At 44.9% G+C, this 22628-nt stretch overlaps 1 protein-coding gene across 9 annotated transcripts in view; it reads left to right on the top strand.

Moving 5' to 3' along the window:
• Positions 1 to 22628, top strand: part of IKZF1 (IKAROS family zinc finger 1) — a 393336-nt gene that overhangs the window by 192314 nt on the left and 178394 nt on the right. For all 9 annotated transcript variants that reach the window (XM_069613422.1, XM_069613416.1, XM_069613415.1 and 6 more), the window contains exon 3: positions 2395 to 2514. In XM_069613422.1, the coding sequence (XP_069469523.1) occupies positions 2395 to 2514 (120 nt within the window). The remainder of the gene's footprint in view (positions 1 to 2394; positions 2515 to 22628) is intronic.

The raw sequence follows: 22628 nt of genomic DNA, 5'->3' as shown, positions 1-22628 counted from the left end.
AAGGTCATAAAATGAACAAAATGGAAGATGTGGGATATGTGTTTGAGAGAGCCCATTTACATTTTTTTTAAAGCAAAAGCCAGATAGAGCCCCTCAGCCCCTTTCCAAGTATCGTGGATAGCTTCAAGAACTTTAATATGGCCTGCTAATAAGACCAAATTGATTTACCAGTGCAAGAATTACGTTGATTAAATAATAGGTTTTCACTGTATAAAAGAGGAACCTTCTTTGCTGTGCCAGTGATAGTTACATAGAGTTTGGACATTTTATTTCGTGTAAGAAATATTTGGTAAATCACCTTTCACTCTCAGGACCCCCAAATCCATGGTGTTATTATCTATTTCCCTGCCTTATCTTCATCTGCTGTTTTCATTATAATGTGAAGCTTTTTCTCTTTTAGGTGTCACTTTTCCTAGCTATGTCTCGTTTCAATATTTCATTTTCCAGGCACTCTCTCACCCTCTAGTTTACTTTATAGTACTTGCGTTCTTGGAAATGCTAAATGATTGAAGGTCAGTGAAAAGTGCAGCATATATTTGGTAGATGCTCATTAATATCTCCTTCGGATTAGCATCAGTGGGTTTGAAAATGTTAGGTTGAAATGATGCATTTTACAGCAAAATATTTGATAAAAAGGGGGTAAAAGGCCAAACAATTTACAATTGGTTCTCTCGGCTAATACATGAACAGATTCAAGAGATGAAAGATCACCATAGTACACAGGGGCATTTTAAACATGTTCATGATGCCCCTGCCCACAATATATGTTAGCAATAGCACTGTATAGCAGATGTGCAGATGCCGGCGCCCACAGTTTATGTTGTGATTGCCACTGTAGATCACTTAGATGACTCTGGTGCTTTTTGCTATGCAATACCTGATCAATTGCCTTTAAAAGCCATACAGGATGCTGCTGCCCACAGTATGCATCACCATTTCCACTTTAAATCTTTTCATGAAGCTGGGGCCCCCAATAAATAATTAATGCCACTTTATAGTAGTCTCCTCATGCTGGTGTCCATGAACGAATACATTGGTCTTGCCCATGGCCTGTACCCCTGCCTTGCATGTACGTCCACATAAACACACATGCACATATGCATGTGCACAAACTCACAGATACCTGCACCTCTCACTCTTAGGCTCATACACATGCCCAAACACAGATGCTTGCAGACACATATAGCTTACACCCTCAGGCTCATACATACACACACACTCACAAACATCTCCAGTCCTGCATCAGTTACCTTCAGGCCCACATACTCGCTCTTACACACACGCTCACAGGCCCCGACCCTCCCCCACCCCCCCCACCCGGCCTGCAGCACTCACCCCCAGGCTGACAAAATTGCACATACACACATGCTCACAGACACACAAAGTCCTCCACCTCTCACCCCAAGGCTCACACATTTGACGTATACGCATAGACACAGACATCCACAGTCTCTCGGCTCTCACCATCAGGCTCACATACCTAACTATACACACATGCTCAGAGACAAAAGTAGTCCAGCACCTCTCACCCTCAGGCTCACACATTCTCACATACACACATGCTCACAGACACAATACATTGTTGAACTTACCTAACATTCGACCCTATCTCTCTGCTGCTTCACCTCTGGTGATCTTGCCACAGTGAACACAGCACTAGCAACACATAGAAAGTCAGGATTCAGAGTCCTGAGCGTGAAGACACTGCTCATACCAGGGCTTTCAAATGTCAACACTGAGACTCTACTTGTCTCAAAATCAATCTCAAATAAAACTTAATCAATAGAAATGCTTTGGCCCAGTGACACCCACCCAGCGGGAGGCATGCAGGGGGCACAGTCGGCATAGATGAGGGACCCATGTGGGACAATTGGTGCCCCTGCCTCTCTAGCTCTACTGATGATCATTGTGCAGGGGACAAGAGTACTAGTGCAGTGGGGTTCTCAATGACCTTTGAACCTCACAGAAAAGATTTGGATCCAGGCCAGCAAGGCAAGCTCAAGGAAAATCCACAATCAGTACAGATAATATCTTTGTAGTTGCATGCTTGCATATTTGATGCACGAAGATTACTTTGTCTATCATCCTTTGTACCCTCCCTGTAGCCACTTCGAAACATTATTTGCTTCCCGTAAAAGCGCCTAACAAGTGAACAATACATAAATAAAATAATAAATAAAGATTGAAACAATGATTGTATTGGTCCTTATTGCACACACAGGTTTTACATTGTGAAAATGGTGGAATTTGCAGCTCAACGATGTGAGACCTAAAGAGCAAATAGAATAGAGAATGTAGAATAAGGTTGCAAAATATGTGTTATGACTTACCAAATAACTGTTTTTTGGAAAAATTAGCTTACCCCCATAATAATGCCACTTCTTGCTTGCTCAGGAAATCAGAGCTCACCAATGAGTGATATCCCAGAGGACGGAGATGAACCCATGCCTGTGCCAGAAGATCTGTCCACCAATTCCGGAGCACAACACCACTTCAGAAACGAGAAAGCATTGGGTAAGACACAGCTGCTACTCGAGCTATTGATACAGAATGAGCGTGTTCATGCCCAAACGCATGTACATTACCATTAAGGAAACAGATAGGTGCTATACTGTCTCGTCGGCATTGGTTAGGTTAATTTCTTTTAGCTGTGCGTGTTCTGAGGATTATGTTGCGTCACTTCCAAATGTGCTTAGAAGCTTTATCAGCTTGTGCAGTTTCTGTAATGGGTGTTAATGATGTACGCTCTATTTATGAGGCACTGTCAAAAGTCGGGTATTCATGGTATCTGATCAGACCCATCAACTGACATCAAAAGTGATGATGCCATCGTGCTGGACATCTTCCATTCCATTGCTTTTGGCCCTTCTTCTCCATTAAAGAATGGGGTGCGCTATATTGAACGAAGTCTTGGTCATGCTTCCAACGGGAGCATGACCAAAAGTATTTTGGGGAATAGGAGCCATTAAAATCAGTTTCAGCACGCTGTTACTGATGTAACCATGATAATTGCATTCCAAGGTACTGGTTAATGGTTGGTACTCCAGCACTAGCGGTGGTCCTCAAGCTTCTACGGGTGCCCACACCATTACTGGCTGCGGTAGTTGAGTGCAGCCAATGCTAGCCTATTTGCTCCAGTGGAATGATAGTTGACCGTAGAGTCTTGGAAAGAGCTGTCTATAGTCACTCCTGAGTTTTGGGGTGAAGGGAAAACAGACTGTTGAGGCAGCAGGCGTAGGTTTTTATTGGTGATTGCAGCCCACTTCTGCTGCACTACTGACAATGACAAGCCCAGCCATCTACTAAAATACATTCGGTAGATCGCTTTGAAAGTTGCATTAAACTGAGCCATAGATTCAGAGAGTGGAGGCCTGGAAATCAGAAGCCAAGAAACACAAATCAAAAAGTCACACTGGCAAAAGGCAAGCAAGCCTTAGTTATATTTCTTGTCTCAGTGTAGGATCATGCACTGAGAGGAGAACCAGTGTATCAGATGTCCCAGTGTCCGGGAATCCTTTCAGAGGACCCATATGGGCCATGTGCCGTAGGTCAGCATGTGACGCTGGTGGTGTGAATGACTGTGACTGAAATACCTGCTGACGTATTTATGGGAGGGCAGGGGCACTTTCCCCAGGTCCCCACCTTGGAGGGGGCCCCACAAGGCTACCTGATCTAAAGCAGTCCATTCCCATTGTTCACCGAAACTTTAATAGCACACATTAGGATATTTTGTGGAACGCTGCTGAGGTTCTAAACGTATTGCCCGCCTATTGTTAACAAGTGCATTATGCTCTGATCAATTAATTCTGTAATGCTTTCTGTGTTCACTGTGGTATTAATAGTTTGTGTGTTCACTGTGGCACAAATCCAGTGCTTAAGATGGCCCTGCCTGCTGTGTCTAGTGATGTATCTCCAGGCACACAGAGGCATAAGACATCACTGTAAAACAATTTGGCCTTACTGTAAATCCCCTTCCCCTGTGTTTTCTTCATCGTCATGCTGCTCGCAATCAGTTTCCCTCTTCCATCATTGCTTGCAGACAATGGCCCTCATTACGACCTTGGCGGAGAACCATGGTGCTATTAGCACCATGGTCCATGGCGCTAAGTTGCCAACTCCGCCATGGTGGTTGGCGGACTTACCGCCCCATTCCGACCTTGGCGGGGCGGTAAGTCCCCAATCCCCATTTACCCTTCCCCATTCCCATTTTTGCCCCATAGGGCATAATGGGAGTGGGGAAGGCGTTAATTACGCCACCGTAAATTACGGTGGCGTAATTAACAACAAGGTCCCTTAGCGCCATGGATTTTACAATCACCATGGCGCTACGGGAACTCGTACTCAGGCGGTAAGGGTCGGCGAAGTTTACGCCGGCGTAAACCCCTTACCGCCTGGGTCGTAATGAGGGCCAATCAGTTGAATGACATTATGACTCATTAAAGCGCAGCGATGGTTATTACTCTATCACATAAAGTCCAGTTTTCAGTTTGGAACATGATCTCTCATTGCCCTTATAGATTATCAACCTCAACTGGATCACGACCAGAACGGCCAGTCTAGTTGAATCATTTCACATTTCCCCATTTGTGCCAGAAGCTGATAAACACAGGGCGGCCATCATACTACATGGAGGGGAAGAAGTCAGGGCTTGTAAATGTCTTTGGAGAAGTCCAAGGGGAATTGAGATCTGGTTCCTGTTTGACTCTGGTTCTGGTCCAATGATACTTTTCAGTGGCTGGCTGGCATGGGTTAGCAAACATTATATATCGAATGGAATCCGGACTGCAGCAGGGCAGATGTGGGTGAGCAGATGGACGCTAACTGTCAGAATCTGAGGAATTAGATTCCCTTCTCACCTGTTTCATCTAGGAGGACTTCTTCTTTGCGAAAGCCTTCTCTTTCTTTTTTGTAGACGGGGGTTCGTGGAGATAAGGGCAAGCCTCCCCTGATGCCACCCTGCTGGTTAGAACCAACCAGGCTAGCACCGAGGTCAACTACCCAGGTAAGGCAGACCGGAGAAGCATCGGGAATTCCATGCGGTCTTGATTCCAGGAAGGATATCCAGGAAGGGTAAATCCAGGAGTCCAGGAGAACAATAGAATGTCAGAAAGGTGAACTCCACCGCCGCCACCAGGAAGAGGACTGAATAAGCAAGTCCAGTGGTTCAAGAGAAAACCAGTAGGTAACAGTTCAGGGGCTAGGGAGTAACAAGAAGGAGTAGCAAGAAGCGGCAACGAGATAACGAGACAAAGGACAGAAGGAAGCAGAGCAACCAGGTGCGGCACTACCGGGAAAGAAAAAAAGGGCACACAAGTAAGCGCTGAGCACGCAACCACACCGAGCGTTGAGACGCACCAAGCACGTGTCTCAACAGCGCTTAAAGGATGACGATGTCAACAAAAGTGTGCTACTAGAGCACACTTGATTCTTTTGAGGAGCGGCCATGTCTGAAGTAGAAATGGATGCTGCCAAGCGGCGACGAATCCTCCAGGCTGAAAGGAATGGACAGCCACATAGAATCATGACACTATCTTTGGAAGCAAGGCAGATGCTGCTAGGACTTTATGGATTGTGGAATTGTGTCTTCCTGGGACCACCACGTCTCCAAGTTCTTCTTAGTGATGTGCCTCCCACAGGTAGCACACAATCATCCGCAGGGTGGAAGTTAGCATCTCTAGATCCTCCCTTGTCTCTAAAAATGGGGACAGGTTACTTTGGCCAGAGTCCACTAGTATAATACACCTGTCACTTGAAAGGTATATTGCTGTGTGACATTCTAGATCCTGTGGCCTTATCCACACTAGGCCCGCTTCATGGTCTGCTTCATGGTCTGCTTCATAGCCTGCTTCATAGCCTGCTTCATAGCCTGCTTCATGGTCTGCTTCATAGCCTGCTTCATGGTCTGCTTCATAGCCTGCTTCATGGTCTGCTTCATAGCCTGCTTCATAGCCTGCTTCATAGCCTGCTTCATGGTCTGCTTCATAGCCTGCTTCATGGTCTGCTTCATAGCCTGCTTCATGGTCTGCTTCATAGCCTGCTTCATGGTCTGCTTCATAGCCTGCTTCGTGGTCTGCTTCATAGCCTGCTTCATGGTCTGCTTCATAGCCTGCTTCATAGCCTGCTTCATAGCCTGCTTCATAGCCTGCTTCATGGTCTGCTTCATAGCCTGCTTCATGGTCTGCTTCATAGCCTGCTTCGTGGAGTTGCCAAAGGATTATCTTTAGAGCATTCCCTGCTTCGGTTTTGAAGGATATTGGTTGTGGTATTTCTTTTGTCCTGGATTATAGCTCTCAGATTGTTGTTTCAGATCCATGGCATGTTATTGGTTGATAATATGAAATTCTCTCCATTGATCGTTGCTCTCTCTTCCCCCTTGCTTGGCCCCTTCCATTGAAATACTAGTTACGTGTTTCTGAAGAGTATTATGTTTTCAGCCAAACCTATGTGTCGGGGACATGCCTGAAGCAATATTTTCCCAGGCTTCTGTCTGAGCTCTTCCCGTGAGAGTGGCGTCTAGCTGTGGTTGGGAGAGTATGTGGTTGTTTTACAGCATTGGCTGATGCTTCCTGTTATTTTTGCTGTCCTTGCCAATTGGGGGATACCTTGCTGGTCTCTCGCTGTGAATCTGTTTGATAAGGAACCCTAGGCTCTCACGCTGACTTAGTGTTTCCGTTGTGTCTTTTGTATCGTTAGTTTGGAATATTTTTACACTTTGCATTAGTCCCTTTGACATACCTAGATTTGGGGCCATATTTATTTTTGATACTGACTCTGGGTGTCAAAAGAGAATTGCTGTCCTGGCTGAATTTATTGTCTTGGTTCTTGGATACATTACAAAGCTCATGGATGGGGCTGACTGATTCTGCACCACACTAATGTGATTATTGGTGGAGTTGGACTTTTGACAGGGCAAGAGATTGAAAAAAACATAGATCTTGTTATGGTAGTATGTTCCTGCCCGGCAGTGCCTGGCCCCTTTTCAGGGGAACTTTGTATTTTCTGTGTGCTTCTGTGATGACAAATCGGTGCCTGGAGCAGGTGATTGTTTCTACTTACAGCTCATTGCAGTGGTTGCATGGGTTCTGGGACTGTGTCTCTTTTGCAGCTTTCTGTGTTGGACAGTCTGTGCCTGGAGCAAGAGACAGACTCTTTCTTCTAGCAGCTCGTTGCGCTGTTTGCATGTGTTACATGGACTCTCGATCTTCTGTGGGGTTTTGTGATGGCCAGTCTATTTATTTATTTATTTACGTTTTATTTTAATGTATTCATTTATAACACGCTTAGAGCCCATAGGCATTAAGGCAGACATAAGACATGAAACACATGGACAAACAAACATAAATAAAAACTGAAGAATTACTCAAGAACGGAAGACAAATTCATATCCAAGAATTGAAACAGGCAACCAGATAAATCACGGCCAGGCCAATAAAAACATCATTAGCAAATCCAGCACAACTTATTTAAAAAAGTGAGTTAAGTGCCTTCTTGAAGTGAGGGAAGCAGTGTATTTCTGGCAGGTCTGGTGGAAGCAGGGACGCCATCTGGTGTCGCCATCTTGCGTCGCCAGAGGTCGCAACCATGAACCCTTTGTTCTCCCTTGCTATCCCTGGTAAAAAAGAAAAAATGTATATATGTTTTCTTTTTTTAGCGGGAGCCCCTGCAGTCCCTGCGGTGTGGGGGCCCTGCCACACTAGGTCTGGGGGTGCCCCGGCGCAGTCTTCACCCATATCAGGGGTGAAGGCTGGGCCGTGGTTTGCAGTGCAAGAAGGAAGAGCACAGTAGTGGTTGGAGCTGACGTGACATGTGGCACTTATCACATGCTACGTTCAGCTTCAACCCCTTTTCCTCCGGCGTCCTCGTGGCTCAGATACAGGAACCAGAAAGCTCTTCAAGCTTCCTGTTTCCTGTTTGTGAGCATCATGGAGGAGATGAGGGTGGCCTGGAGTGACGGACCGAAGCTGGAAAAACAGGTAAGATGGCTTTAAAAAAATATATATTTGAATTTTGCTTTTGTGAAGTGCATGTCAGATGTATTTATGTACTATGGGTCAGTGAGTGGTGGGTGAATGAGATGAAGTGTGATAGTGTGTGTTTGAATGTTCTGGGTGTGTAGATACTGCAGTGAGAGTGGATGTATGAGTGAATGACTGGTGGGTGAATGAGTATGAATGTGGTAGTGTTTATTTATTGCTTATTTGGAATGCACGCTATACAGCACAAAATTATGTGTCGAGCTTCATTAAGACAAGGGTGGGATAGGGAAGAGGAGAAAAGGTACAACAACAAAAATCGTTCTTGAAAGGTCTTGAAACATGAGGAGCGTGCAAGTGCTAAGCATGAGAGCAGGGAAGGGGAACGCAAAGGGAACGGAAGGTGAGGTGAAGGAGGGGTAGGAGCAGGCCTCCAGATAAGGTGGGTACTAGGCCTTTTTACGCATGAAAATCTTACAAATACGACAGCTTTATTATTTTCCTGGGTGCATTTACACACAGGTTTCGAGCAGAGGGCAGTGCAAAGGCCAGGTTACTTGATAGAAACTAGGAGGCTTTTGATTTTTTTCTACATGGATGTAATTGCAAGCCACCTCTGAAACAATGTTTTTCTCTGAAGCCTTTCAAAAAAAGAAACTGCACACTGATAAAAGGAATGTTTTTTCCTTTCAGCTTTAGAAACACTATGCATAATTTCCTAGAATTTTAAGAATGCATAATTAGATGGAAAACTAAGTTGCAATTAAGAATTAATATTTTCTAAAAAATTATGCTTTTTTTCCAGTGAATGCAAACCAGTATTGCACAATTGTATTTTTCAGAGTTCTGGTGCTGTTCATAATCATGCGGAGGCAGATCATTTTCACACTTACAATTTAATTTACACTCTAATTATAAAAACAGTGTGTAAAGTGATGACTGTGCACAGTGTAGTTTACATCTATTCAACCTTGCAGTAAAGGGGCACATTACTATAAATGGTCAATGGCAGCAAAGTCTTTGCTCAAGGGTGAGTGATTGTCATTACACCAATTACAGGTGTTTTAGCCTCTCAAATCTTCAAGACTACAATTAAACATCCAAAACCTGACTCTCCAGGAACTGCAAGCGCTGTTCAAAAACAAACCAATGAAAGTTACATTTGTAATTGAAATAGAAACTCAGCAAAACCTGTCCCTGTGATAATCATATGGGTATTTAACTTCATGTAGTGCTTCATAAATGGTTTGTCCAACATCTAGGTACTGTGATTATTATACCTCAGTCGATGCTCAGTTAACCAACCTCTGAAGGATGTTAGCCAATAAGATAGCTCAGCACTTGAGCACTCATTGCTGCAATCTGTGCGTGATCTGTAGGTTGCAGGCTCGAATCCCAGCAAGTCCAACTCAGCCTTTTATCCTTTCAAGCTCGATAAAGGAGTACGGACTTTGGTGATAATTGTGATAAATATGTTCTATGTACAGCGCTTGGCCAAAAGCGCTATATAAATAACCATTTCACCATTAGATTAGATGTAGAATTTAGCATGGGGTCATTACCTCTCTGCACTGTTGCATCATAACATTGGCATACCATTAGGTAGTAATAGCTCCAGAAAATGAGAACTCAAACATCAAATGACAATTCTGCTATTGCACCTCAAAACAGGCAATACAATTCATGTTTGCTTTACTATGTAATTGGCTAGGTTATTGTGATTTCAACATTTAAATATATACAGGAGAGCTCAAATGGCCAGACCTTCGAGAAATAATGAAAGGTGTATTCTGTCACAATGCAAAAAGCTGCCACATAGTTATGATTTCCATACAGTTTGTGCATGCGTCTGCTGGATGTCACATACATTTTACTCTCTTGAAAATGAGAAAAGTCATTTTTACTCTCTTAAAATCACATTTACTCTCAAAGTTTAAAAACGGGGATTAAAATACTCCCACCTCAAAATCTTATCTGGAGCACTGGGTAGGAGGCAGGAAGACAAAATATTCTGACTAGGTCCTGAGACGATTTGGAATGTGCAAGTGCTAAACTCGAAAAAGGGGGAGAAGGGGATGATGGGGTGCAGGAGGGGATAGGTGAGAGGATTGACAATGACAAAACCGCATATAAAGTGCAGGGACAAGTAGGCAGATTGTATTAGGAACCCAGAATTCAATTATGTCAAGCAGTTAAGTGTGAGTGCAGACTGGGAAAGCCTCACCTCATGGAATGGGGGGGCTACATCAGGCATGCAGGCACAAATGGGACTCAGCCAAAAGTAACTAGAGATAGGAGAAACTCTTCTAGGGCAAGATGGAAGACAATAGGCAGATAGAAGACAGATAAAGAGGAAGATGAGGGATTATAATAAAGCAGAGGACATACAAGGGTCAAGAAAGGAAGGAAGCAACAGGGACATAGTAAGCAAAGTAGCATAGGGCATGAGAGTAGAAGAGTCAAGCGATTACTGGAGGTAGTGATGTGGTAGCTCCCAGGAAATGTGCATAGAGAAAGTTTCACCCACATGCAGGGGGGTTACATCAAGTATGCAGGCAACACGGTAAGACAACGCTATGTTGATGAAAGCAGCTAAGACATGGGATTGTTTTGGCAACGAAAGGGCAGGCCCCCAGGAGAAGAAAGAGATGTCAATGTTCAGAATAATGATAGAGACATATGCTGTGAGCATCCAACAACAGGATACAGGGTGATCCGAGCTGAGCTGCAGTTTCGAACATAAGTAGCAAGTGGTGTGAGAGGCAGTCAAAAGGGGAAAGAGTCAACAGAAAGAGGGTCAGGCCTTCGTTACTTTCAGTCACATCAGGAGGCGTGCAGTGAAGAAGTGGGTAAAACAGGACATAGATTACCGCTGAACCACTGGAAGCCTCAGACAGGCCCAGACAGTAATGAACCCTGTCCTTAACTGAGGTCCTTCGCCTGCCGGCACCACACAAATAGGATGTAGTGGGCACCAGTCAATCAGGCAAAAGCAGGCTGCCTCAGGGATGGAGCGCTGGAACGTGCCCAAACTTCAATCAACAGACATTGCGTCCTCCATCTTCTTGAAGAAGATGCTCTGGTCGCAGCAGAGTAATAGGACAAGGCGAGCCCTCTTTCTTTTTGGGCATCAAAGAATCTGGCTGTGCTATGCTGACGGGACATAGCTGATCATGGCTGTTCTTAGCTAACTGGATATAAAGGAATCTGATGCTGGTATGGTAACTTAGCACAGTGGAACCTGGCACTTCTCTGCTAAGTACACATATATTTGCTAATGTTTTCTGTATCTGGGAACTGTTATGTTAAGTTGGCTTGTACAGTTGTGATGAATCAACTTCCAGGTTAACCGTGGTCCAGTTGTGAATATCGGTTTCTAAATCATCAATCAGTCCCACACCTCTAATACACCAGAAGGGATCCAAACAGATAGGAATAACAAGCAAATTATAAACCTTCTTGTTGTCCAAATTTGGTAACATGGACTGAACAGCAGGCGTATCTCCTAAACGTCATGGATAGTTGGTTAGTTGCAACACAGCAAACATACAATTAATACCCAATGATAAAAGGAGTGTCCCATCAAGGTTGTATTGAAAATATCCACTTTATTAATCACAACAGACAGTCTAGCAACACTACGAAATTCACCCAACCCTGTAAAGGAATACAGAGGACAGACAGTTTCAAAGAAGGAAAAGGGATGCACTCTGGATACTGGCAGGAGGGTAGTCAGTATTTTTAATAAACACAGCAGTTTGTTAAGGTTTTGGCTTAAAATGTCTCTAGTGGCCTTCTGGGAAGTACCATCTCTTGAAGCAGGTGTTGAGGGTGCAGATGGAAAGTCCCCTGAGCACTGCGTGATTGTAAGCGTTCTAGGTGAGAAGTGTAGGTGGCATTGAAAGCTTTGTGTCCAGAGGTGGTGGGCCTGTGTTGGCCAGGGGCTGAGTATGTTGGTTGTAGGTACTTTTCTGATGTTTAAAAGATTGGGGAAGAAGGGAATTAAAGCTATGTGTGGTTGGCTGGTTTGTATTTGTGTGTGCTGAGTAAAGTGGAGAGAAATGAGTGTTGGTCAGAAGGTAGGGAGTGTTCTGGGGGGTAACCAATGGAAATACCTTTCTATGTTGCTGAATGTGTTTACTGTACATTGCCTTCATAACGATACCAAAGAAGGGAGGTCCAATCGTGTTCTCTCTCTGTGCCTAAATTGTAAGTATCTGAAATGTGCTGTAAATAACAAAGGATCAACTGTAGCCCCATGTAGCTGAAGAAGCTGCATGGTACATGCACAGTGTTGTTCATAATTTAGCATCTCCTGTTTCACAACATGCAGAGAATCATCGACAAAACCAGTAGGTCTGATTTTGTGAATAGAGAAGTACCATTATTTTGGAAAGCCCTCAAAGGTGATTGCAAAGCCAGAATTATTGCCTTTGCCAATGATTGCCATTGCAGATTTGCCCTTGAAAAGAATGGGTCAGCGCTTCCATTTCATAGTGTCTGCCAAATTGCCAATTTCACTGTTTGCACTGCATCCTTATTCTTGCTTTAATTTCTCTAATCATCACCTATCATGCTTGCACCAGAAATCAGAAAGACTCATTTGCTTGCCCTCGGAGGGATGTTGTTTATATTAGACACAGCTGCTTTCTTCCTGACAGCAAAGATTACAAGATTCTTCAAGCAAGGCAGGCACATGAAGCCATCTCCCTGCAGAAACTTTGAAAAACAATTACACTACGTTAAAATAAAAATAATCTATAAGCAAAAATGTACTCCAATATTGGCATCTGGGGGACAGGCATTTGTCAATCAGGAGGCCTGGAATGTAGGCACAATGTAGTTGTGAACGCCCATGTTCTTTGCTGGCCACTTGGGCTACTTCTGCATGTTTGTCACTGTCGCTGCCCCACACTTCCCTGCTTTCACTACTCTCCCGCCACTGAGTGAGCATGCACACCAGAAACTCATACTCATTCTCTACTTACCCTAATTTACCTCTCTGCCCTCCATGCCAGCCACTTCCTCCTTATTTTGCCGGCTCCCGTCCCCAGCCAGGAAAATAGTAAATGGGACTTAAGCGCATTACCATTTCATATGGCGCCCATCTTGTTTTTTAGTGTTTTATGTGTGTTAATTGGGCCACAACCCCCTTCACACACAAAAGGCAGCTATTATCTCCGTGGGCAAAGCATGCCCTGCATGCTACTAGCATTAACACCCATACTGGGGGGCGGACTTTACCTGTAAAGACCCCGTGCCCATGCTGGTTTCGGCTGCCAGGCTGTTAATGGCAATTCATTCACCATAGTGTGTGATTACATTAAATGCCACAGCGCAAAGTCGCCAATCACAAGGAAATGGAACAGTGAATAAAAACATTATCACGGATGTGACACGCTCATGTAAAGAAGAAAATTGCCTGAAGTGTTCTGCCATTGCAAGAGAGCACCTGTGAAAACACGGTTTTAGTTAAGATAGACTTGGTCAATTAAAGTCCTGTGTCATGAAGCAGGTGATAATTATGTATTGGAAGTCTTGTTTATATATTCTTTAACCATGTTAACAGCAGCAGACATAGGCAAATAAATGGCAGGTTCTGATAAAAACAAATACCAAAACAGATCTATATGCCAAGCAGCATAACCATTTCAATGCAGCTCAAGAGTGGAAAAACATGGAACAGCATGGAAGCAATGGACGGGCTCTTAAAAGCAACATTTAACACCTCTCTCACCTCACTTAGACAGTAGCCATGCAGTCTAAGAAAATGGCTCTTCATATCAGAGTGTTTTTACTGTGATGCACTCACCACCTGCTTTGCTCAATTTCAGGGAGATTGCATGTTTTTTCTTGTAAGGCGGTCTTTCTCTTTAACTACAGGAGGTGTTTGAGTGTGGAGTCAGGGTATGTTACATTATGTTGAACCAAAAGCATGTCTGTTTTATCCAGGTATCAGAATGCAGCCAATGAACTAGCAAGGCTAGACCCAAGGAGCTCATATTAGCAACGTTCTTCAACTCTGACCACCATTTACACATAATCCCAGGCTTCTAAAAATACACAGTTCTATAACAGAGTCTTCACCATGATGCTCTGGCACATGCACCAAGGGGCAGCTGATTGGCACCATGGTGTCACAGAATATTGAAACAAAAGCTCTGGAAGAGTCCTAATTCCTTCTCAAGCAAGACTTAAAAAGGTTCATGGGACCTACAAGCAAGTCATAAATGAACTCTAGCCGAAGTGAATGTCTCTTTCGACAGCCACACAAATCATGGCTAAAATGACATCCCGCCAAGAGCATGAATGAAGTTACTTCAGAACCTAAATCTAGGACACGCCCCTACACACGGTGTTGCATAAACTTAATTTCACATATAATCTGTTGCATATTCCATGGCTTACTCGGTCATTGGCTCTTCTAATATACATCAATAATAAGGACTAGGGGTTTTCCTTATCAGGGGGTTGGAGTGTACCCTTATCATTGACGCACTGGTGCACTCAAGAGCCACTTTCTATGTTGCTGAATGTGTTTACTGTACATTGCCTTCATAACGATACCAAAGAAGGGAGGTCCAATCGTGTTCTCTCTCTGTGCCTAAATTGTAAGTATCTGAAATGTGCTGTAAATAACAAAGGATCAACTGTACAGTGTGCCAACTTGTGCTGTCCCAAATACATCTTTGCCGCCACCCTTGTCACAGTCTGGTTTTGGTAAAGCTGCATAAACTGGAACCCACACAGTTTACCTTTCCTCTGTTTGAGAGAGGCCCTGCTGAAAAAATAGTCTATGTAAGGTGCTGTAAAAAATAAAGAAATAATAAATGTTGATTCTGTGCTGCTTTCCATCCTTCCTCTCAAATCTCCTAACAGCAGCTGTAGTGCATTGTGTTGCGAGTCCTCTTGATTCCAAAGGTATTGGAAAACATGTTCATGATTGACATTATAGAAATAAGGGAAGTCGAACACTTACGATAGATCTTGATGGATCCCGATCTAGTGTCACAAGACCCCCAATACTCCATGGATAGATGGTTGCATCTACACAATGTAAAACTGAACACAGCATATTTAGTTTTTGGTTCGTCGATGGCACAGGCAAAAGTAAGGAGAATTGGATTAAAAAGATTTGTTATAAATCCTAACCACTGGCATTACACTCACTGGGCAACCCCCAGATTGATTTTTCTCCAATCTACACTGCCATAATAAAAGGTGAAAATCTACATGCTGGAAACCCCGGCATGTTGCAGCCTCATTGGGCATCTTCAGTGATGTTCAGCTTGCGACACTCACAGCAAGATGGAGATCCACATCTGGGCAGTGGGCACCACACCAAGTGCTAACTGTGGTCATCTACATGGTAGAAGGGCGAGGAGTGTGTTGCAAAAGGATACAAATGGAACAAAATGCTGTGGAGTGCATGCCCCCCAAGGCAGCCGGAGTGAAAGGTGTATGTACACTGTAGTCATGAAGGCTTTTTTCACTTGCCCCGCTAGCTTCACAAACCGGGGCTATAATATGAATACCTGGGTATTTGTTAGCAATCCTCGGGAATGGTGCCAGTACCTCAACGTGTGAAGGTAAAACTTTGCAATGGTGCAAGTACCTGTGCTTTCATGACAAGGGGCCTCACTTAGGTTGGGTGCAGTGGTAAAAATGCAGCAGCAATGCTATTGCTGCTGCATTACCGCTTCGCCCAATCCCGATTTTGGGGGTAACTCGGAGCATTCACCTCTGGCTTTGAGCTGGAGGTGAATGTGCTGACTTTCTGCACATTTTCCGTGCAATTACCATGGCCGAAAATGCAGCGCTGAGTCCCATGGACTCCGAAAAAATGAGGACTTACCCTGCCACCGCAACTTGTGATCCGGCACTAATAGCACTGGACCAAGTTGCGGTAACGCTAATTGCATTGGGCGGTATCCTGACGGACATACTGTATGGGATACCACCCAACTTGTAATGACCCCCAAGATCTGGAATATGATAGCATTACAATTTATTGTGCCTTAGTATCTGGATTGATTTAAGTGAGTCGATCTTAGAAGTAGCAGACTGCCCTGTGGCCACGGTGAGTATTCCTTAGGCGACACATTCTGATGAAAGGGCCTGCAGCCAGACAAACGAAAAACGGAGAAACCAATGTTGACTATACTATTCTGATGAATATGGATTGCAAAGGTCAATAAATTAAGGAAAGAAAAAGGAGAAAACAAAAAAATAATGGGGTATAGGAATGGGCGTGGAGGGTGAAGGAAAAGGGGGGTATGGATTCTGGAATCCCCCATTGAAAAACGAACAAAAAGTCAATTTTGCATAATTTTCAGGGAGTTAGCGAAAACAGGTTAGTCAAAGACAAGTATGCAAGGTAAACAGTAGCTTGCTTGACAAGGTTCGTCATTAATTGACTCCCTAGACCTGAGCCCTGTAAACAGAGCTAGAAGGCCAGCATTCCATCCCTCGCCTTTTTATGGTACAGGTCCTCTATCCATGGAGGTGACTGCCGGTAGCTATTCCTCTATCAGTGGACAGGAACTGGCCTCAGCTTCTTGAATAGGCAGAATCAGCGATTCTTACCAAAGGGCAGTGATATTGTTCCCCTGGTTTATGCTCTCCTCTAGCTGCATTCTGGTTATCCCTAGATGTACTGCGACTACCTTGGCTCAGCCACTGACCATTTGTGCCATGGCCTCTGTGGACTGCTGGGCTATTATGCAGGTCTATGCAAATAGGACGAACATTCTCGAGCTCATCACTTAACAGGTTAAGTTGTCTGAAAACACATCAAAGATAGTGGCTATGACTGGTTGGAATGACTGTTTCCCTGACATATGCGGCCTGACACAGTCTAATGCCCATTCATTAAGTTAATCCATATACCCAGCCTATGTTTGTTTGTCTATCTATCTATCTATCTATCTATCTATCTATCTATCTATCTATCTATCTATCTCTCCATCTATCTATCTGTCCAGTATATGGTGGGACGTGCTCTAAGGAGCTGATGCATGCATTGCTTGGTCACAGACCCATTAGTGTACGAATGGCACTGCACCTGCCCTTCTCATTAGGCGGGTAATGTGGGGTGCGCCACCACCTAGGTTTCAGACTTAGGACGGGTACATGATCACTTTTTATGCAACAATCTCAACAGGAGGGAAGCGGGCAATTATTCTCTTCTTTGCAGTTAGCCTGATCCCCATCCCCCAGGGTAGTACATACATGTCGATTAGCATAACACACATGCATTACCTTTTGGGCCGATTCACTCCTGCTTGCTTCCCCAGAGCTAGAAGAGGGGCAGAGTAGTACAGACTGCTCCACAGTTTTCCACTAGAAAACCGTATAGTCTTAAACAGGAATTTTTCATCATATGCCTAGTCCTCCTTTGGACACCATGCGATGAGTGCTATCGCTATAAAAAATCCAGGAAGTGATTTTCTGTACATTTCCTGGATGAATCATCATTGATAATATTGTACAATGCAAAGTACCCTCTGCTGAGTCTGCAAATAGCATGTCCTTAAAAGCTCTGATGGGGACCTGTACTGGACTCCTTAAGTGCTTTCAAAATTTGAATTTCTGTCCATTCAATCTGTTTACAAGACAGTTCTCAGCCTCTCTACACTGACTCAGACCCTGGGCCCTCAGAACCTCTCACCTGTTGCACTGACACCGACGACAGAGCCTGGGCCTCTCCACTGTTACACTGACTACTGAGATGGGACCTCTCCACTGTTATACTGACAATGACTGCAGAGCCTGGGCCTCCTCACTGTCACAATGACACTGGCTGCAGAGCCTGGGCCTCCACACTGTTGCACTGACACCGACGGCAGAGTTAGGGCCTCTCCACTGTTATACTGACACTGACTGCAGAGCCTGGGCCTCTCCACTGTTACACTGACTGCTGAGACAGGACCTCTCCAATGTTACACTGACACTGGCAGCAGATACTGGGCCTCCCCACTGTCATACTGACACCGACGACAAAGCCTGGGCCTCTCCACTGTTACACTGATTGAAGAGACGCGACCTCTGCACTGTTATAGTGACAATGACTGCAGAGCCTGGGCTTCTCAAATGTTACACAGACACTGGCTGCAGAGTCTGGGCCTCTCCACTGTTATACTGACATCAACGGCAGAGCTGGGGCCTCTCCACTGTTGCACTGACATCGACGCCAGAGCCAGGGCCTCTTCACTGTTATACTGACACTGAGTGCAGAGCCTGGGCCTCTCCACTGTTACACCGATGGCAGAGCTGGGGTCTCGCCCCTGTTGCACTGAAGCTGACGTCTGAGCCTGGGTCTCTCCACTGTTACACTGACACCAACAGCAGAGCCTGGGCCTCTCTACTGTTACACTGACTGCAGAGACGGGACCTCTCCACTGTTGTAGTGACAATGACTGCAGAGCCTGGGCCTCTCCACTGTTACACTGATACCGAGAGCAAGCCTATGCCTCTCCACTGTTACACTGACTGCAGAGCCGGGACCTCTCCACTGTTATATTGACACTGGCTGCAGAGCCTGGGCCTCTCCACTGTTACACTGACATCAACGGCAGAGCCGGGGCCTCTCCACTGTTGCCCTGACACTGACGGAAGAGCCAGAGCCTCTCCACTGTTATACTGACACTGAGTGCAGAGCCTGGGCCTTTCCACTGTTACACTGACTGCAGAGCCGGGACCTCTCCACTGTTATACTAACACTGAATGCAGAACCTGGACCTCTCCACTTTTATGTATACTTACACCGACGGCAGAGCTGGGGTCTATCTCCTGTTGCACTGAAGCTGAAGGCTGAGCCTGGGCCTCTCACTGTTACACTGCCACTGACAGCAGAGCCGGGGCCTCTCCAAGATTACACTGACACTTACTGCAGAGCCTGCGCCTCTCCACTGTTATGTATACTGACACCGACGGCAGAGCGTAGGTCTCTCCACTGTTGCACTGAGGCCGACGGTAGAGCCTGGGCCTGTCCACTATTACACTGCCACTGACAGCAGAGCCGGGGCCTCTCCACTGTTACACTGACACTGGCTGCAGAGCTTTGCAACTCTGGATGCCTTCCATGTCGTCCTGGCTCCAGGGCAACCCTTCCGGGTTATCTCCTGCCGCAGTCTTTCAACACTAAGTGGGAATCGATAAAATCCAGATGTCAGTTGAAAAATGAAAGAGATATCCAATCACTCCCTGTGATCGCTCCGTTCGTGCAACTTTGAGAGGAGGTCCCAAACGTCAAGCTTGTTTGACAGGCCACAAAGCGATGGAATTAAAAAAAGCGTGAGACATATAAAAGCAAGCCGAATTATAGTAAAATTCACTGCAAACCCTGAGGCTGTGCATACTCTCTAGGCATTACAGCAGATGGAGCAAAGTGCAGGATGCATGGCCCATGTTGCATGCATAGCACAGTGGCTAGGGGGATCGGCAGCGCAGAATGGATGCTCCTGAGCTGGCTAATGGAGGGGTGGTGACTTCTGGGATGTCTATATACCATACGAGTTGCCTTCACTAACTGAACTTCTGCTCGCTTTACCTGACCACGGCTTTGATGGCCCAAGGGAACTATCAAGAGCACCCGCATAAACATGCCCTCCACCTGTTACAAAGTCAGGCTAAGTGCAGTCACCCCAGGAGCCAATTCCCCTTAGCAACTCAGTACAGCAGGTATTTGGATGCTGTGCTGAACTGTTATTTTTTGTTTCTGTGGCATGGGCCCTCCTCACCTGCTTGCAATAATCCCCATAAGCAGGCCATCAGTGACATGTCTAGACACTCCTGGTGCAATCACTGTATCTTGCCATGGTCCAAATTGCTTGGCTTTGCTGCACTTCCCCGGGACGACCAATGCCCCGTCCTACTTCCTATCGATATTTTGGGATGTTTGTACAGCATCAAACACACGGTAACATAACACAACATACTATAACATCGCCGAGCATAACATAGGTAAGTAGATGGTTCTGCCCTGGAGGCATCAAGGCAGCTGCTGCACCGTGCATAATCGCCGACCCCTTGCGCCTGCTTTCTGTGTCCTGTAATCCCCTCTACTGCTTCATGGCACTTCCCAGCTTGGAGCACAGCCTTTAGGCCACTTTCAGAAGAGCAATCTAGACCACTTTCATTCCCAGTGATATAGTGTAGAACGTAGGTGTGAACATCCTAGCGAGGCAACGTCCGAGCTGCCCCTGCCCTTTGCCCTCACATGCATAGGCACACAACACACATTCCAGAATGTTGACTTCTTCACGAATAACACAAACACTGAAGTGCATTTTCCCAGAGGCATAGCCAGGATTGTCTAACACGTGGGGCCTGAAGCTAATGTAGTTGGGCCCCCCGCAGTGACTTTAACATCTGTAAATGCCCACACAGCGCTGCAGAGTGGGCATGTAAAGATTTTGGGATGGCCTTGTCCGCTCATCCCCTGTCCTGTCTACGCCTCTGCATTTTCGCAGTATACACTAAGCGCATTTAGTGCAGTGGTTCAAACATGTCTAGAAATCCACTCTCTCTTATTCACTCTCCCCAGCATATCGTGGGGAGTGAGTGGAGAGCTTCAGTTTTCTTTTGGCGTTTATAGGTATGATGGAGGAGGCTCCTTGGTGGGCGCGTTATTATATAGAGGTACACGGCATATTATTTGCCGGCTGAGATTACGGATGAAATTACTGTGTAATGCACGTAAACCATTCCCCTCGAGCCATTGGTCATATATATGGGTTAAAGTCCCCGGCTATGTTATAAGAAACTCGGAGGCCCCCTGTAATATACCTTTTACGTGCAGTAAGGGATATTTTATTTCTGTATAATACATGGCCCTACACTCATCCCCTTTAATACCTGGCCTCTTGCTTATTATAATGGAAGACATCTTCCACTTGCTGGTCAATAAAATCAATTCAGAATCTGTTTTTTTTTTTTAAAAACGAATGTGCAGTTTCTAATCTGTTGCAGAAAAACTATTTAAGCCATTTAATAACATGCATCTAGTAAACATTTTCATGTTGTACTAAAGCCATGCCGATTCCTGCTCTTATGTGTTAAACTCCAGCAATGCTCACAATAAACATACGACCACGAACAGTTTCTTATCAGTTAAATTGCTGTAAATTGTGAGAGAAAGCTCTTAAAAGAAATTAATTTGAAAATCTTGTCACTGCTGTAATTAAGTGCCGCAGTGGCAGCTGGCATTCTGCTCTGTGCTGGCTGAAGCAGCAGGCATTGTGACGTCACAAATGAAGAGTAATAACTGTTCACAGGACAGATGTGATGTCATTTTCTTATTACAGGCCAGTAGTGATGTCACAACTAGCCTGTAATAAGAAAATGATATACAGGCCTGTATATGGGTATTGCAGTCTGCCGTGTGTTATCAGGATATTACAAGTCATGTATTCATTCCTTGCCTAAATGGAGGAATACGGCTGAAAGCTGAATTGTTTTATAAGGTCTTGCCTTTCTGTTGTGACTTGCACAATCTTGACATTATGAGATGTTTTATTTCTAATAATACAGTCACTCCCTCATCCCGTATAATAGTTGACCTCGTATCCACTTGTGGAATACATGTACCATCTGATATGCGGCTTGTAATGTGTTGCACATAAATACTGTAAGTAGTTTAACAAGAATGCATTTAAAAGATAGCTTTCGTGTTGTTTAGGATGAGTGGTAACATGAATACAGGCGACTGGTATTAACTTCCATCAGCGTGCAAAATACGCAGACTATCATATATATTAGCTTATTTAAAACCTTATCACTGTGAATTGATAAAAAAAACTTTTTTTTTTTTACAAAAATGTAATCTGAAAATCTAGTGACTTCTTTAATGAAGCTTTTTTATGGTAAGTGGAAGTCTGCTTAAATGGTTGCCATTCACACTCTGTTGTAGCCCTGGCAGCGATGGTCGTGGAGCCGCAACTCAGCGGCAATTGTAGTGATGGTATATGAGGTGATAATACATGTCTCAGCTGGCCGTCACTTCCGGAAACCTCCCGTTTTCCTGAATTCAGAGGTTCGAGTGCCCTGGTAGACTTTTATAAGGGGTGGGATGTGCAATTAACTTCTTGGATGGCCCGCCAAAGTGTGCATTATCGCCATTATCTGTATGTCTAGTGAGCAGGTTCGCTGTAGGAGCGCAAATCTGTGTACCAAATAGAAAGACCAAGATAGGCACCACGGAAACAGCAAAGCAAACTTGTTCAATGCTTTTGTTGTCTTTGTTCCATGTGTTGTTTGTAGGGGTGTTCAAAACCTGGTGGTTTGTTCAAGAATGGGTGTAGCCATGGTGTAGTTTTTTTGAATGACTAGGTGGGTTCTGAAAGACTTTGGGGTCATTACAAGTTTTGTGGTATCCCGCTGGTAAATCCGGCGGAATACCACCAAACGAAATTACAGTTGCCAACACTCGGTCTGGTGGAATTACCACTAGATTCCGAGTGCCGTTAAGGGCAGTTACTGCCCATTTCATGGAGGCAATTTTTGCTAGGGAGGTGCCGGAATTAACTTCAGCTCAAAGCTGGAGGTAATTCCAGTCACACCACCAGCAAACTCAGAGTTGGCCAGTGCGATAACATGCTGGTAGCGGAATTACCGGCACATTAATACTGCACCGGCCAACTCCTAATGAGAGCC

The sequence above is a fragment of the Ambystoma mexicanum genome, chromosome 5p (genome assembly GCF_040938575.1).
Source record: "Ambystoma mexicanum isolate Mex_15411 chromosome 5p, UKY_AmexF1_1, whole genome shotgun sequence".
NCBI lineage: Eukaryota > Metazoa > Chordata > Amphibia > Caudata > Ambystomatidae > Ambystoma > Ambystoma mexicanum.
Note: the sequence above shows the minus strand (reverse complement) of the source record. Positions and strands in the feature narration are given on the sequence as shown.